Source organism: Lycorma delicatula, chromosome 6 (genome assembly GCF_047948215.1).
Source record: "Lycorma delicatula isolate Av1 chromosome 6, ASM4794821v1, whole genome shotgun sequence".
NCBI lineage: Eukaryota > Metazoa > Arthropoda > Insecta > Hemiptera > Fulgoridae > Lycorma > Lycorma delicatula.
The window spans coordinates 55115741-55133072 of NC_134460.1; the positions used below are offsets into that span (position 1 = coordinate 55115741).

General features: G+C 27.1%; 1 protein-coding gene across 1 annotated transcript in view; it reads left to right on the forward strand.

Annotated features, from left to right (window-relative positions):
• The first annotated feature begins 265 nt into the window (after positions 1-265).
• The window catches only part of LOC142326862 (ABC transporter G family member 23-like), a 55201-nt gene continuing 38134 nt past the window's right edge, over positions 266-17332 (forward strand). The window contains exons 1-7 of the mRNA XM_075369595.1: positions 266-414; positions 1225-1357; positions 4025-4179; positions 4311-4418; positions 6157-6250; positions 11097-11234; positions 15156-15277. Coding sequence (XP_075225710.1) covers positions 266-414; positions 1225-1357; positions 4025-4179; positions 4311-4418; positions 6157-6250; positions 11097-11234; positions 15156-15277 — 899 coding nt within the window. The remainder of the gene's footprint in view (positions 415-1224; positions 1358-4024; positions 4180-4310; positions 4419-6156; positions 6251-11096; positions 11235-15155; positions 15278-17332) is intronic.

A 17332-nucleotide genomic window follows, 5' to 3' on the forward strand; every position in this document is an offset into this window, starting at 1 on the left:
ATTGGTGTTTATGTACATTTTGATTAAAAATTATATTTTTATAATTATAAAACTTAGTTTATTATAATAAAATATTATAAATATAATAATTGTTTTACTGTAATAAAAAGTAGTTTTATAATGAAAGAACATTTTGTTACAGTGGCACAGTTTGAGAAACACTTGTTTGCCATATTACTTCAATATTCTACATTACTGTATTATGTAGCTAAATTTATTAATATTTCTATGAATTTTTCAGTAACATTTTATTTACCTGTCTACAATGGAAAATACAAGTCTTGAGACTGAGGTAATCAAAAGTGAAGAATCAGAAATTGAACCACTGATCCTTGTTCGTAATGCTTATAAAAGATATTCACCTACTGTGGTTGTATTACGTGGTTTAAATATGAATGTTTCTAAAGGATCAATGTGAGTAAAATCAAATATTTCTGAATTTTTTGTTTAATTTTTACAATATTGTATACATTTCATCTATCATAATCTACCTCATCTCTCAGTTTATCTCTTATCATCATCCTCATTATAAAAAAGAAAGAATTTGTAATTGTTTTCAGCTAATGATTAATGACAGAAAAAATAAAAATGTGTTAATTGAAGAATATTAATTGATTTTATATTAATTTTATACATTATACCAAGTGGTTTTTGGAAAAGTATATTGTATGACTCAGAACAAGCTGTTAATACCTATATTACACTTAGTTCACCAGGTTTTGTTCAACCTGAGTTTTTCTTGAGAATGCTGTATTTTAATTTAACCTCAGTGTTTACAATATAATAGTGACTGATGAATTCAAATCTAGCTAGAAGTATAAGTTTATTTTAAATTTAATTATTTGCATATTCTATTTTTTGTTTTGTAGTTAAATAAATTGAGATAATGTAGAAGTAGTTCAAGGATTTGAAAAGCATCCTTGTTTATAGTAGATTAAAAGTGTTTAATCCAAAGAAACATTTTTGTTTGTATAAGTTTTAAATATATGTGTTTGTTTTCTTTGTTCTTAATAAGTGATTTGAAAGTTTCAAAAAACCATATATGTACCAATATTTTAAAAGATCCAAATTTGTTTCAGAGGCTGGTGAAGTTTTTATTAAACTATTTTAGTTCCTGTTATGATTCTTCTAATTTTTCATTCTCCTAACTTGGTTTTGTATATTTTATAAAATTTTTCATGTGATTAAATTGATTAATATTCTTTATTTTATATTCTGTTTTAGTTATGGTTTATTGGGTCCAAGTGGATGTGGAAAGACAACATTACTCAACTGTCTTATTGGAAGAAGGTCTCTTGATACAGGAACTATTCAAATTAATTTGGAAAGCAAGTTACAAGTGGGGTACATGCCACAGGTAACTTATATTTTATAGTATTAACAATTTTTTTTTTAAACTGAATTTAATTTTATTGTCATTAAAATGTTTTGGTTGGCTTGAGTGTGGTATTAATTTACATTGTCTTGTAATCTGTAATTCTAAAGTCTGTAATTCTGTTAAGTGTCTTAAAATCTGTAACTCTTTGGAGTTCTTTTCAGCTGCTTCCACCCACTGTTTGGGTTGCTATTTGGTCTCTGGCGTGAAATGATGAATCCATGTTTTATCTACTGTTATAAAATGCCAACATTATCTCATTTAAACAAATTTAAACACCCTTGATAAGTGTTCAGATGAATGTGTTTTTAATCGACTGTTAAACACAACAACCAGAAGAAGCAGAAAGCTTATTTTTATACAAAACATCATGTAAAATATAGTGAACATGTCTATTGAGTGTTTGCAATATCAGCAAGCTTGCAGTTGGCAGATCATTTAATATGGCATTATGGAGTTTTTGTGATGATTTCATTGGTCGTAGCAGTTTTTTTTATTGAATCTTGAATGTTCATCATGTTGAATAGATGTATCATCATATTTAAATTCAGCAACCCACTTTTTATCATCAAAAATGAAAGGGAAGAAACTTTAAAGTGAATTCTAACTCTTTTTATATGTGGATTGAGATTAAACCTTTTAAAACAAAGTACCATAAAAATTTCAATTTTATAAAAAAACTTTAATTTTATCCATTTTTCATAAAATTTTAAAACTTCTTTGCTTTACTCAATCGCAATAAACAAGCAATTAAATGAATGCATCAGAAACTTCACATCGCTCCATCTGAATGATCATACTTGATAAATAACATAATCATTTGGTCGTTATACTTGAGCTATCTCTGGTCAATAAAAAGTCACTTTAGATATTTTACACTTCATAACTTAACAAAAAAAAAAAGTATCATTTACATTCCATATGAAAATAAATTAATATACAGTCAAAACAGAAAATTTTTAGTCTTCATAGCCTTCACAAAACAGCTATATAAATAGTCAGTAAAGTCTTCAAGAAAGCTGAGTAAATATTTAAAATGTTAAAAATCACAAATTTTTCCAAGTATTCTTAAAAACAGAAATATCACAGAAGAAATATCACTTAAAATTTTAATTTTATTGGTAATGGTGCATCTGTGAATAAACTGATTTATCTTCAGCAAAAAAATGTAGCATCTGTGAATTTAGGTACTGTTAACAAAATGATATCATTATTTGTAGTTTGACCATGCAAGATAGATTGAAAAAGATAATAAATCGCGGTATGTATTATGATTTTAAGATAAGTAAATCAGTGTTACCATCAATCTCTTCACGTGACAGACTTTGAAATTTTATTTTAAATTTATAGTACTGCCAGCTTATTGTTTTGTACTGCTTGAATACTTCTGTTATTATACTAATGATCATGATTCCAAAGAACAGTTCTTTATTCAAGACCACTTACTCCCATACTCCAGGTTTATAGAGTATTGCTTTTTTACATAGAAAATATTTTGGAGAGGATTCTATTAAAAGTATCACAAAAAGTTACAACCAAATTTTGAAAAATTCTAGTGGGACTTCTAGGCATCATTTTCCAAACTTTTCAAACTTGGTACCGGGAAAGTTCATAGTCTTAATCACTCTAGATAGTTAAACAATTTCCAGAAATCTTAAGGGGGATGAGCAGAGGCTGCTTGGAAAAGAGGCTAAAAAGAAAATATAAATTCAGACAATTTCCATCCACAATATTTCCTGATCGAATTGTGTGATTGTAATCAAACAAAACCAAAATAAAGTTTGGAATTTTCTGAAAAATTTCATTTGGTTATACTATGTACCTATTTATGAATATCATTTGGCTTGATGGTGGAAATTTCACCTCCTGAAAAATTTTGACTGATATTTGGTTTAAAATTACAGTATAAATAAGATATAACTAAATTTCAAATTAATGAACTTTGAGTACAAGAAATGCTCAATAAATAAATAAGTATTGTTTATTTTTGACTTATGTATGTATGACTTATATATATAATGTGATTTTAATTCAAATATGACTTTAAAATAAATTTATCCAATATGTAGTTCTTATGAATAGGATAAATGAATGTACAACAGCAGGAGCTTGTTTTTTCTGTGAGTACTACTACCGGTGCTACTAGCCTTCAGGTTAAGTGTTACTGTTGGTGTCTCCGTGTTTTTTTTAATAAAAGACAATTTTAACAGCTGTTTTTTTGTATTATTAATTCTCACTGCACCTGCAATGTTTTTCAATAGTTATTAAATTTTCTTTGCATCTTGTACAAAGTAATTTTAATCACATTAAAAATGTGTATACAAAGATTGTGTGTAAATAATTGTCTGTAATTAAATAATGTAAATAATAAAAATATTGTTATTAGAGTGCTTATAAATAAATGTTTTTTGTTTAAAAAAAGTGTTTATTTTCATATTTTGCAGTAACAGATTCCATGTTGAACAAAATTTTAATTCATAAATTTTATCTGTTTATCTTCCATAAATTTTTTTTACATCCTAATAATTAATGAGATATTGGTTTTTCTAGTGTATATAATAACAGTAGTTTCATTAATAATAGCAATAATGATATAAATGTAACTGAGACTACAATAGACTTTTAGCCTTTTGTTCTTCATTGTTGCAGGAAATTAGTCTGTATGATGGACTCAGTATGTCAGAAGTGTTTATGTATTTTGGTCTTTTGATGAACAGAAGTAAAGAGTATATTCAAAACCGTGAAAAAGAATTTATTGAATTTTTAGAACTACCACCATCTGAAAGAATTATAGCAACTCTAAGGTATGTATATTAACTAATTATAAAATCAGAATCAGTTTGTGTGTTTTGATTTGTTTTAATAATATGATGTGACAATTTATTCATTCTTTTATGATTGTTGTTTGACAGTTTTTATTTTTTAATTTTAATAGTGGTGGACAGCAGCGTAGAGTGTCTATGGCTGTAGCTTTATTTCATGATCCAGAGTTGTTGGTATTTGATGAGCCTACAGTAGGTGTTGATCCTCTGCTTTGTCACAAGTAAATAAAGTATTTTTTTTTAATTGTTTAAATAATTATGAAGGCTAAATTTAACTAAGTGAAACTAAATAATTTTAATGATATTTCATAACATTTAAAATGTTCTGATATGAATATTATAATAATACAAATGTTATTTACCTAAAATTTTGTATTTTTTGTTCATAAACTATCATCTCACCACTGATTACTTACTCTGTGATGTAAGATAGTTAATTCTGTCTGGCCTCAGGCTTATCATTCCTGAGATATATTATTAATCAATCATTAACAATCATTACACATCATTTTACGCTGAATACAGTTTTTAAATTTGAAAGGATTTTCTAAAAACATGTAATTTCTCTTTTAAAGCATTATGTGCACATTAAGCCTGTCCACATCAGAAAATACTGAGCTGTCTTTGTAAAGTAAAAATTAAAAGCAGTGAATTTAAAATTTTAGAAAGCACCCTTTCATTTGTTACTTCCAAGTCATTTACACATTTACTTTTATTTAATATCCCAGGTGAAATTTTGTGAATTTTTTAAAATCTCAAAAAAATGAAGGATATTTGGATTTTCCCATATTTTAAGGTGTCATGTTCTAACCCAACAAAAATTGTCCATAATTAATAAATCTTATAAAATGTATGTAGTAAAAAAGTAAAAATAGTATTTAAAGAAATATAATTTTTAAAAAGAAATATATTCTCTGAAATCTTCATTAATTTTAATGTAATTTAAAGTACATTACAGTCTGTTAAATGAATCCTGTGTAGGCAAGGCAATTTTTTGTCAGTTATCAAAACGTATGCTCTTCAGATCCTATTTTGTATGTGGGAGTCCCGTTTAGCCACCTAGGGGTTGGTTAAGGAACTTTGCATATCTTTATGTTTTACTTGTGTTGGCTGGCAGCTACTTAAAAAAAGAGGTCATTTGCATTTTACAGCTTAGATTACACATTAAAAATAGTATTATTACTTTGTATGTATATTAAATTACATATTATTAAAAACACAGTACTGAATACAGCATTGATTTAAAGTATTCTTAACAATTTTAAACCAACCATAGGGAAAGTATAAATTGTACTTATATATTAAAATCACATTGAATTCTACTGTCATTAGCCATCAATAAATGTCAAATGTTTGTAGAGAAACTGCATTAGCATTATTAAATTTTCAGATATATAGGAAAAAGTTTATTAAATGGGATTTTAGGTGTTAAATTTAATTCTTAATTTACATCCAAAAATTTTCAGGACACTGTGTTGACTTACTAAGGATCCAAAATGTATTTATTTTATCTTTGGTTTATTCTGTAATCCACCTTTTCCTGTCTTTTAATTTTTAGTATTAATTTCTTCTATATTTACTTACATAATACTTGTCTATATATACATTTAAGAATTCTTTCTCGTCATTGAATATCTTGAACTAATAATTAATTATTCTCAAGAAAGATACTTATTTATTTTTAAGTAAAAAATGTATATGTAGCTGTGAACATATCTAGCGTTGTAACATTATGAATTTTATTATTGAAACTTTTTTGAAGTAACTGGCTAAAAATGAGAAAAAAAGAGCTTTTAGACTTTAAATAACATTCTTAGTAATATATGGCAGTATCGCAAGAATTAAGGGAAGTTTTTAATAAAATTATATTTTCATTTATGAGTATCTCAGTAGTGCTGTATGTGTATTATCAACTATTGTCAATTAATTTGTAATTAGTATTATGATTTACATTTTCAGTATCTGGAAATATTTTTTAAAAATCACTAAGGAAGAATGTAAAACAATCATAATTACTACACATTACATTGAGGAAGCTAAAAATTCTCATATGGTAAAGTTTTTGTATGCTGTGTTCACTTATTTTTGGTCAGTAATCTGTTTAATTTTTTTTAGTCAGTTTTTGTTTTATAACGTTAATACAATACTTGTTTGCATTCTACAATAGTCTTGAAGTTCTTTGTTTAACTTATACCATGTAGTTTTCTTACTTGTGTGCAGCTTATGTAATTACTACCTTACTACCTTTATGTAATTTGTTGATAAGATAATTAATGTTGCTTAAATCAGTTAATAGTTAATAATCATTTTTTTTGTAATGAGTTCATTAGAACCTCTGTGTCCATGAATCTGGTATATGTGATAATATTAAATATTGTCACATTTGTCAAATGTGACAATTGTGTCAAATGTCAGAATTTTTGGTTTTTTACACTACTGCTACATAAATAGATAGAGAACAGTGAAATATGTTTTATTCTATTTATTTAACATTAAAATATGTACAAAAACATCATTATCTATTTATTTTTCAAAAATACCAATATTTACAAAATTTACAGTGGTGTTACTTATTTTGTCCCACCTTACCTTATTTTGTCACTGTCGAACAATATGGTAATCTTAGAAACAGATTTTATTTTTATCTAGACATAACGACACATGACATGCTGAACAAATTCACATTGTTCTAACTTTGTTTGTTTTGGTGCTGCATTTTGTGCATCTTCGTCTTGAAGACCTTTCAGATTGATGTACAGAACCCTCTTTTTTAAAGTTGATCAACACAGGCGGTTCCTTGTCTTTTATTTCAACACTTTGGTGTTTGGTGCTTTTACATTTATTTGTCTGGAGTGAACTATGTCTATCACATACAAGCGCATTTGTCATCAGACATCTAGATATTCTCTTCAGAAATTCTTCACAGACATACTTTTTTTTTCGTTTAATGCTTTATAAACAAAGAAAACATGATAACACTCATGTCAGTAGTGTGCCAAAAAATTTGATGCCACCACGTCTTATTTATACAATCAATTTTGTAAGTTACTTTTACCTGATCAAATCAGTCAACACAATTCATGTGTTAATTATAGTCCATCAGAACTACATGGACATTGAACATCTACATGGGATCCATCTTTGAGTTTTCTTGTAGTTATCATTTGTTCTTCAAGATTATGGTAATTTGACAATAGATGTACAGCTGTGCTGTCTTTCTGCCACACAACTGCTAAGCTTGTATTGCTTGCAACCCAGTCGTAATTTCCAGTTTTTTTTTTTTCATTTTACAAAGCAGGCATATTTTTGCAGCTAGGATTGATTGTACCTCATGCATAAATACTTTTTTGATTTTAAATAATTTAATAGTGAGGGGCTTTTGAAATAATCATCAAAAAATATTGTATGGTTTTTAAACTGAATTTCTTTTGTCAAAGACTTTACTACATTTTCCCCAAGTTTTCTTCTACTTTGTTACCTTTTTTACCTGTGTATATATAAATGTCAAATTTCTATACATAACCACTTTTATTAGATAAAATCCATAATTTATATTCTCTTTTGATCTGTTTTTTTGTTAAGTACTGCTTTAACGATGGCCTACCTCTAAACTTTAACATGGCTTCAGCCACTGTCATAACTTGTGGTGGATTGACATGTTTTTAACATTTTCTTACAAAATAGAAATAAATGGTCTTATCTTATAGAGTCTGTCATAGTTCGAGTTAACTCTACAAGGCATAAGTTAGTATCTTGTTATTCAAATGAACATGATACAATACCCAGCCAAAGAAATGAACTCATTGTTTTACTTACATAACCATCATGTGAATCTGGAGATGAGCTCCAGTAATCTCTGTAGCTTGGCAATGGTTTAATTCCCATGAGTAAATTAAGTCCTATTAATAATTTTATTTCACCAGCATTAATAGGTTAGTACGGTTTCCTTGCCAGTAGCTGGTTTTACTGAGTGTAAACAGATCTCCAGGTGACCATTTATTTCTGTTACTAAAGCCTACTGTCTGAGACAAATTCTAATGTCAGATATTATGTTTTCGTGATATTTCAAACTAAAATTAAATACCTGCTACACTAGTACAAAAAAATTAAAGGGACATATATTTTAATATAAAAAATGATTGTATTCAAACTACATTAACTTTACAACCAAGAGGCTTAGAGAGACGAATTAAATCTTGAATACTCTGTTTTTTGACAGTATACTTCAGATTTCAATTTTAATAAAAATACTACTTCCAAATATGATTAAATATGCGTTTTAATTGCTCTCATTTAAAATTCAAATTTGAACATAGAAATAGGATATACCACATTTAAAAACAATAATTGCAATTACTAATTGGAATTATTATTTTTTACAGATGGTAAGTTTAAAAATTTTGGGGTACTAAAATGTTTTGATTGTATATGGGCGATGGGCAAAAATGTTTGAGAATCAATGCTCTAAATCATTTTCCGAAGACAGATTCTAAACCAGAAGGGATATCTTCTGTAAGAAGGTCGTACAGGTTTTTTTCAGGATAATGTTTAATGGAACTCGTAATGAAACATATACTCAAAAGGAAGAAAAATTATTAGTAGGTTATTTTAATTATTTATAAACCTCTGTGCATGAAGTATCTACCAGAACATGATTATTTTATTTTGGTCTAACAGTACAGACTATACTAATTTATAAATACAATAAAAAGGGTAAATTGAATGCAAAATTCAAAGATATGAGCGTAGAGATGGGCTGATTATTAAAGTGAGATTATCTTGAAAAAGAGGTTAGACTAGTATATTGGGCATTGTGTGGACTTGATAAACAACGACTAAGTATAATTTTATAGATTATTTACATGATAGATAATAATATTTGTTGCATTATAAAAGTATAAAGTAGTAACTCACCATAAAATATATCATCACTAACTCAGATAATAAATCGAATAACAAAACTAGCAATTTATAGGAAAACAAAGCTCGTAACCATGCTTCACAATATTGCTAAACATGACATAAAACAGATAATTTTTGAACATGGAACCCTGGTGGCCATATTTCAAGTGGTTTATAACATGACCCACATTATAGCACTGAATCATAATTTGTTAAATGGGACACTTTTCGTACCACCAAATAACAAAAGCAAGATCGTGGTGGGACAAAAATGAAGGAGTTTTAGTAGTTGTTGGAAATGGTCCCCATAAGCATTCAGACATATCTGCATGTGGTTCTTCTTTTTGTTGAGACTCACAAGTTTTTCATGTGAAATGTGCTTGGTGAAATCATGAAGAACAGTTTGAAGTTCTTGGAGGCTATAGGGATTTCCTCAATAAACATTACATTTGTATAGCCCCAGAAGTAAAAATCTGGTGGGATTAAGTCCAGAGAATGAGTTGGTCACAAGCTTTTAGAAATGATTTGATCTCTGAAAACCTCATGAAGAAGCTGCTTATAATGGGCTGTCTTTTTAAATCCAAGCATTATTAATTTTGTTGTTGGTTAGCTCTCCCATGAACTGATGAATGATTTTATAATAACAAGAAAAATTTATTGTTTCTGTAAAGAATACGGTCTGACTATTCTTCTCCTGGATATTGCAATCCACATCTCAATCTTCTGCTTATGTAGAGGAATTTCATGTACAACATGTGATTGTTGGCAAACCATAAATGTGAGTTCTGTTTGTGCAAATGCAACAAATGCCTCGTTGGTGTAGAAAACATAGTGAAAAAGATCAGAATTGTCTACTGGAAACTGTTGAAAACATTCTCAGTATTAATTCACTTTCTACAGTCTGTGAACAATAGCTTTGAACTGTTTCATGTTATATGCGATGAGACTGGGCTTGTCATGAACTTGCCTTGTGTACAGGTGGAACACAGATATTTTTCTATCTGGCCAACTTTTATGTGGACTATTCAGGATTACGTTGCACAGCAACTGCTTTGTCTTGTGATTTTTTCTTTATTAACTACTAATGATCTATCATTTCGCTTATATTACTTTACCGATTGCGTCTCCCTACAATTTCTTAAATAGCACTCTTATACTATGTCATGAACTCTAATGAAAAACTGGTCTTTCACTGTATGTGTGTACTCACAATGCTCACAGAAGACATATTCAACCAGAAATGTTGGCTGTTCTAAAGTTAACACCATTCTGAGGTCTCATGGAAAGATATTGTTTATAAAGGCGACAAACACACAATGAACAACAAAGAATTAGAAACCCTTCTTATCTCAAGATCACCAGCCTGATTGGCTCATGGAAATAAACTGCACATAACACGCAGGATTACCAACCTTTGCATAAAACATTTCTTGCAACATACAGAATACAATCCCACAATATATAATCCTGTTTATATAGATGTATTTTTCAAACTCACTTATATGTAATATTACTTGTTCTTACAGCTGTCTCTTAATGTACAAGTGATGACTTGTGTATGACATGTACTCCACATTGATAAACTTATACCAGGAAATTTTTGTCTATCTTATAAAGTTTGAACTACTGAAAATTTTCTTTTTCTTAAATTAGAGATTCAGTAATTAATTTATTTTTATTTTCACTCATTCAGCTTGTCTGTGTACTCTGTTATGATTTTGATTTTATTTATGATAATCTATGTACAGATTTTTTTATTTTTTGGAGGAATGTTATATTGAAACAGTTTAATTTAGCTTACAAATAAATAGTATGGAAAGTTTTGTTAGTTCTAAACTACTTTAAGTTTCTTTGTAGAATACTTAGTGCACTCATTTAGTTTATTGTTATCTTATTAATCAATATGTGTAACTGTAAAAAAAGATAAATATTTTTAAGAGTTTTCAGTGTTTTTTTTAAGTTTCATTTTTCTATTATAATATATTTTATCATTTTAGATTGGCTTGATGAGGAATGGTGTAATTTTAGCAGAGATGAGTCCATTGGGTTTAATGACTTCCTTAAATTGTTCAACTCTGGAAGAAGCTTTTCTTCAACTTAGCCAAAAACAAGAAGATCATCAGGTGGAAACAGAGGTTGTTGTTATTAAATAATTACAAAATTACTTTCTCTAGCTATTTTAATAACAGTTCTTAATATTTATTTGTTTTTATTTTCTCTTTCTTCTTAAGTTAATTGAATTTAATGAATGAAGAATTTTGTCATCATTCAATAAATGAAAAAGTGATGGTATTAAATTTTTTGTGTATCATATTAGGGTTTTTTTTTTATTTTTACACAGGTTATATTTAATTACAATAACTTAGAGCATTTCAAGATTAGCAGCTGTTACACTAAAATATTTTGTTTGTTTATGTAAATAAAAAGTAAATCTGAAGGATAAGAGAGTCCATTGAATTTTTTGGAACCTTGCAGTTATTTTAGGAATATCTTGTGAGATACAGTCTAGAAATTCAACGGCTTGAACTGAGAGTTAGATGTCTACAGAAGTCAATTGTATATCTTTTTAACAAAAGAATTGTGCATTTTTCTGTGGGAATTAAAAATGCTAGAATGAAATATGTGTTTCTAAATTGTTTTTGTTGATCACTTATTTAACTCATAGCACTTATTACCCCTTAGTGATGGAAAGCACTATTTATTTTAACTCATTCTTCTATACGACTATGAACCAGTTATCACCTTGTAACAGTCGGGCTTGAAATTATTTTAGTAGTTAGTTTGTACAATTAGTGTGGTACAATTATAATGTGGTGGATTTATTTATAAAATTAAATTAATTTTTGTATTAAAATAAAATTACTGTTTTTATAGATATCTAAATTAGAAATTGTATTTTTTAAATACCATTTCTATGGTGTTACTATATATTAACATAAACTGATAAGCATTCATTGGCTTAATTGTAAAATTAATTATGTATATTTAAATTCTGATCAGGTTTGCAATCTTCATATGCTATAAAATTCACACAATATTTCCATATCCAAGTTTCATGGTTATGAATTAAACATTAAAAAAGTTTGTTTGATAGTTTGTTATTCTCAATAGTTTGTTATTCTCATCTTCCTTGAGAAATTCTCTATCACAAGAGTGTGAAAACGTTACTCTACATTTCTTAATAACATTTTAATTTTTGGGATTAATACGCATTTTATATAAAAATAAGTTCATACTTATGTAAATTTTATATTACTAATTTTTTTTTTTATCGTTTTACATAGAAAATTCTTATTCAAAGCAGTTTTCAATATTTTTATTATTCCAATTAAGTTTCAGATCTTTATATAAATGTGACTTTTTTCAAAACATTCATTTTTTTCATCTTTATTTAAATTAGTACACTTTAAAATTTCTTCAACGCCAAATGGTTTTGAATCTTTTGGGTATGATATATTGTGCTTAATTTTTATTAATGTCTAAGAGTACAATAATCTGTTAATTTATGGCAATTTTTTTTCCAGTTTTGGTTTTATGTGGTAAAGAAATTATGGCTTATGTATTCAGTATGCATGGAAAATGTTTGTATATTTGCAATAGAAATGATGTACTCTAAATGTTCTTTTTAATATTGTAAGAAGAATTTTTACTTATTATTTTTACTTTATTTTTATTTTTACTTATATTTGTTCTGTACAATATATGCAATTTCTTTCTTGTAATTATTATTTTATATTATCAAAAATGATAAAAAATTAACTTAAAATAGGGTTGGAAGATTTTTAGTCGCTGAGAATATTGAACATAACAGAATTCTGAAACAAACTATTGCTCAAAACATTAAAGTCTGTTGGAAAAAATCATGGCCAGAAGTGGTTAGAAAAAGAAAAAAATGCTTATGTCAAACTGTATTGTTAAGAAATAGCTAAAATAGAAAACCAGTTGTTGGAAGAAGGCTTTTCTGGTTTAAACGCATTTTAATAGAAAACTACATGGGGCTACTGATGCTAGATAATCTAAATTTTATAATAAATTTTACAATAGATTGGAGGAAAGTATGGCTGCCAAAATAATGGAAAAAATTAAGAAAATAGTTTTCCTATTCCTAAAAACCTGCCTTTAAAGCCTTAGAATGAAGATTAAAAAAGTGCTGTAAACAATTTTAAAGGAAAGCAGAGGTCATGTTTTTTGTACTGTTCAAAGAAAAAACATAATTTACAAAATATTACAAAAAAAAACAAATAAAAATTTTTTTCCAAAAAAAGATAAAAATTGTTAATGTGTTATAGTTCTACTTTAAGTCAAAAGATGATAATGTTAAGTCACACAAAAATCAGAGAATGTTGTATTGTCTGAGGAATAATTAATAAACAGAAAGTATTTAACTTATGTTTAAAAAATAAATACATATATGTACATTTTTTATTTTTGAATACTCAAACAATTCATTAACATATTGACCACTGTGTTAATAAAATTTATGTGAAATATAAACCACCAAAAAACAGCAATTAATTAAGCTTTCCATATTAATTTTCAATAACCGATTTTCACGGTATCTTGCATCTTCAGTTGGTATGAAATTCTATATCTGTTATCAATAACTTGTCATTTTATTCTAAATTATGTTTTCTATTTTGAAATTTTGAATGATATTATTAGCATATATATATAAATTTTGCTATCGAGTTCTGAAATTTTCTAGTACCTATTTATTATACTTTTATAATCTCCAGTACTTATTTTAGAAAAATATTACATAAATTAATACAAGCAACAGTTCAATTTGATAAACCATCAGACAATGTTTGAGGGAGATGGTCTTAAACAAGCTGCAACAGATAGCAGTACTCATATAATAAATTAATATGGAATTTTAATTATTGCGCTATTTTTAATATTTAATATGTAGTTAAATTAAATATTTCAGTCACGACTGAGAATGCTGGATCCTACAAAAGTACTTTTATGGTAAATTAAGGTAAGTCATATCTCAATATTCTGTACTAAGTTGTTTATTATATTAATAGAATTTAATATTATATATATATATATATATATATATATATATATATATTATTTTACTAATACTTTTTAAGATTCATAATATTCCTCTGTACTGTTAAATTACATTTTAATTAATGTTTAATTAAATATTTCATTCATGACTGAAGATGTGGGATCACGCGAAATTACTTTACAAATTAAGATAAGATATGTCTTATCTCAATATTTTGTACTAGATGGTTTATTTTAATAGAATTCAATATGCATATACAAACACACATTTGCGCGTGCACACTAGTGATCTTAAACAGAAAATAATGCATCACTGGTTTTATGAAGTTCTTCCACTCAATATTGTGTTAATACTATCATCAGTTGTCATTTTCATAATTAACAATTTTGATTTATAATAGAAATGAATTAAAAAAAATATAGACATATTTATTTCATTTATTACTTTATATAATTAATTTTTTAAAACAATGAAATAATCTGCAATACATTTAGAAATCTTGCAGTATGAACCCAATTTTGCTAATAAATCACATAATTATACTTTTTTAAATTTATTATTTACTATGAAAATTTTAATTTTTGTATAGAAAGGTAATTAACATTGATTATTGCAAAAACACAGAATAACTAGATTATTCTTTCAACTTAGCACATAAATTGTTTTGGCATATGAATCGCCATTTGCTCTACCAGACCCTGGAGTATACTAACGTTTTCTGTTTTTAGTTTTCTGTTCAGTTGTTAACCAAGTACAATTGATATGTTTTTAATATAGGTGTAATAGTTGGCGTTATAAAGATGATTAAGGAAAAATAAATCGGGAAACTATTATTTGAATGCCAGGTGCAGTTCTTGCGATACTGTGAATCATTGTTGTGTGTGAACTAGTTACTGAAAAGTGAGGTTATATTATGATTTCATTTATTTCATGTCAGATTTGTATTATTATGTCTTATTCTACAGGGTTCCTTTGATATAAAGTGCATTTCAAGAAACGGTTTTAGGTAAATAATTAATTAGGATTTTTATTACAGGATTATCCAGAACGAAACACTGAAAAATCTGATATTCCATTCAAATCAGGAAGTATTTTTGCACTTTACAGGTTTAAAGCTCAATTATTTAAAAATATTGCTTGGACTAAAAGAAATATTCCGTAAGTTTTGCTTGTTAATTTTTCTTGTAACTGGTATATCATTAAAACTGTTTTGGTATATTAAATAAAAATTAATACAGTACACTATATAAATTAATTTTTAAGCATTTCTATTAAAAAAGAATATAACTTTTTCTATAAGCATAAAAGGAATGTATAGATCTGAGTTATTTCCATGAAAGGGACTATTACCCCAGAAATAAAAAATTGCAATTTTTTTTGTACATTAGTGTAATCAATGCTCTAATCATTGCCCATTAAAAAATGACAACAGTATCCATGAATTTCAAACAGTGTTATTAAGTTCAGTGATCTGCAGAACAGGTCCATTAAATACAGCCCTTGTCATTGGCATTTTACCCTTCAATTGGTTTATACCCTTCAATTTCCAGGACACTGCTACTCTCTGAGACACCTCAGGTGTTGTGGAAATTGACAGTAAATTGTAAAGAATGCACATGATTCTTCTTATTACATTTAAGCTTATCAAATATTTTGTATGTGAATATTTTATTGACAAAATTTAGGATGTATGCATGCTACACACCCTTATTCTCTTATCTTGCTTTTATATAAGTTTATTTATATTACTTTGATATAAGTAATCTCTGCATTAAATACATCAGTTTATATTTAATATTTTACAACATTCCTTGTGGTGTCACTCCGGTTCATCTAAACCAAAAAAATTCAAATAAGCTCTGTTTCAAAGGAAAATGATGGCAATTGTATTCTGGAACAAAAAGGGTTTGATTGATTTCATGGAGCCTGGAACATCCTGATGGATGTTCTATCATAGGTCAACAGACTTCTGATATGATTATCACAAGTCTATTGTGAAATACTTTCTGAACTGTGTTGTGCCATTCAAAACCAACGACAAGAAATGCTGAAGTCAGGAATTGTTCTTCTTCATGATAATGCACATCTATACATTAGTGCATGCACAACAGAAACCATTAAAAAATTCAGATAAGAGATTTTTATCATCCCCCTTACAGTCCTGATTGTGTCCAGTGACTACCATCTTCCTACACCTTAAAAACTGGCTTTTGTCTCGATTTGAGGAAAGTGAAGAGTTGAAAATCTTGTTGCAAAAGTGGCCACAATCCCAGGCAGCCATATTTTATGCAGTGGGTTAGAAGCAGCTTCTTTCACAATATCAAAGATTTTTGGAATGAAATTGTGATTTTGTACAAAAATAAAGTAAATATGCAAGTAATTGAAACCATTAATAAATTTTTAATTTTTTCAAGTGTTCTCATTTTGTTTCTGCTCGGCCCTTACTTTTGAACTCTACCTCTAGTTCATCAAAATAAAAAACTCTCATTAACTAAACAAACACAAAAAAGATCTCATATTACATACTAAAGAGATTTCCTAACCATTTAAGACAGTTGATTTTAAAAACAGTGTCACCAAAGTGAGAAAAATTAAGTAAGGAAAATCTTTTGCAAAAACAATTTCTGTATAATTTGAGTTACTCATTAATAATTTTTGTGTTTTTCTTCCTTTCTTTTTAAAAAAAAAGTATTGGTTTTTCTCATTGTTATTAATGAATTAAATGTTTGTTTCTTCAGAGAGTGTAATAATAATAATTACAATGGAAAATATGATATGTAATAATTAAGAAATAATTTGTTTATGATTTTTTAATTACCAGATTAACAACATACATAATACAAAATAAACTTTCTATGGGTAATGTAGAAGACATCTTAAAATTTTATATTTAATAATGATAAAGAATAAGAACACCTTGAAAAATTTTGTGTATTTTTGTAAAGATAAACTTAAACTTATAAACCTTAAATCAGTTATGAGATGATGGTTGATAACACTAATAAAGTTACTCGTTCAGTAAACAGCATACCACTCAATCAGTTGCATCATTTGGTATTTATCTCACCATTTTACTATGCGAGTTCTTATATAACAAAATTAATGAGAATTTTATATAACAAGATTTTAAAAATTTGATGAATTAATTTTCTAACATAACTAATATATTACATTACTTATTACTTATATTAAAACATATTATTTTGCAAAATA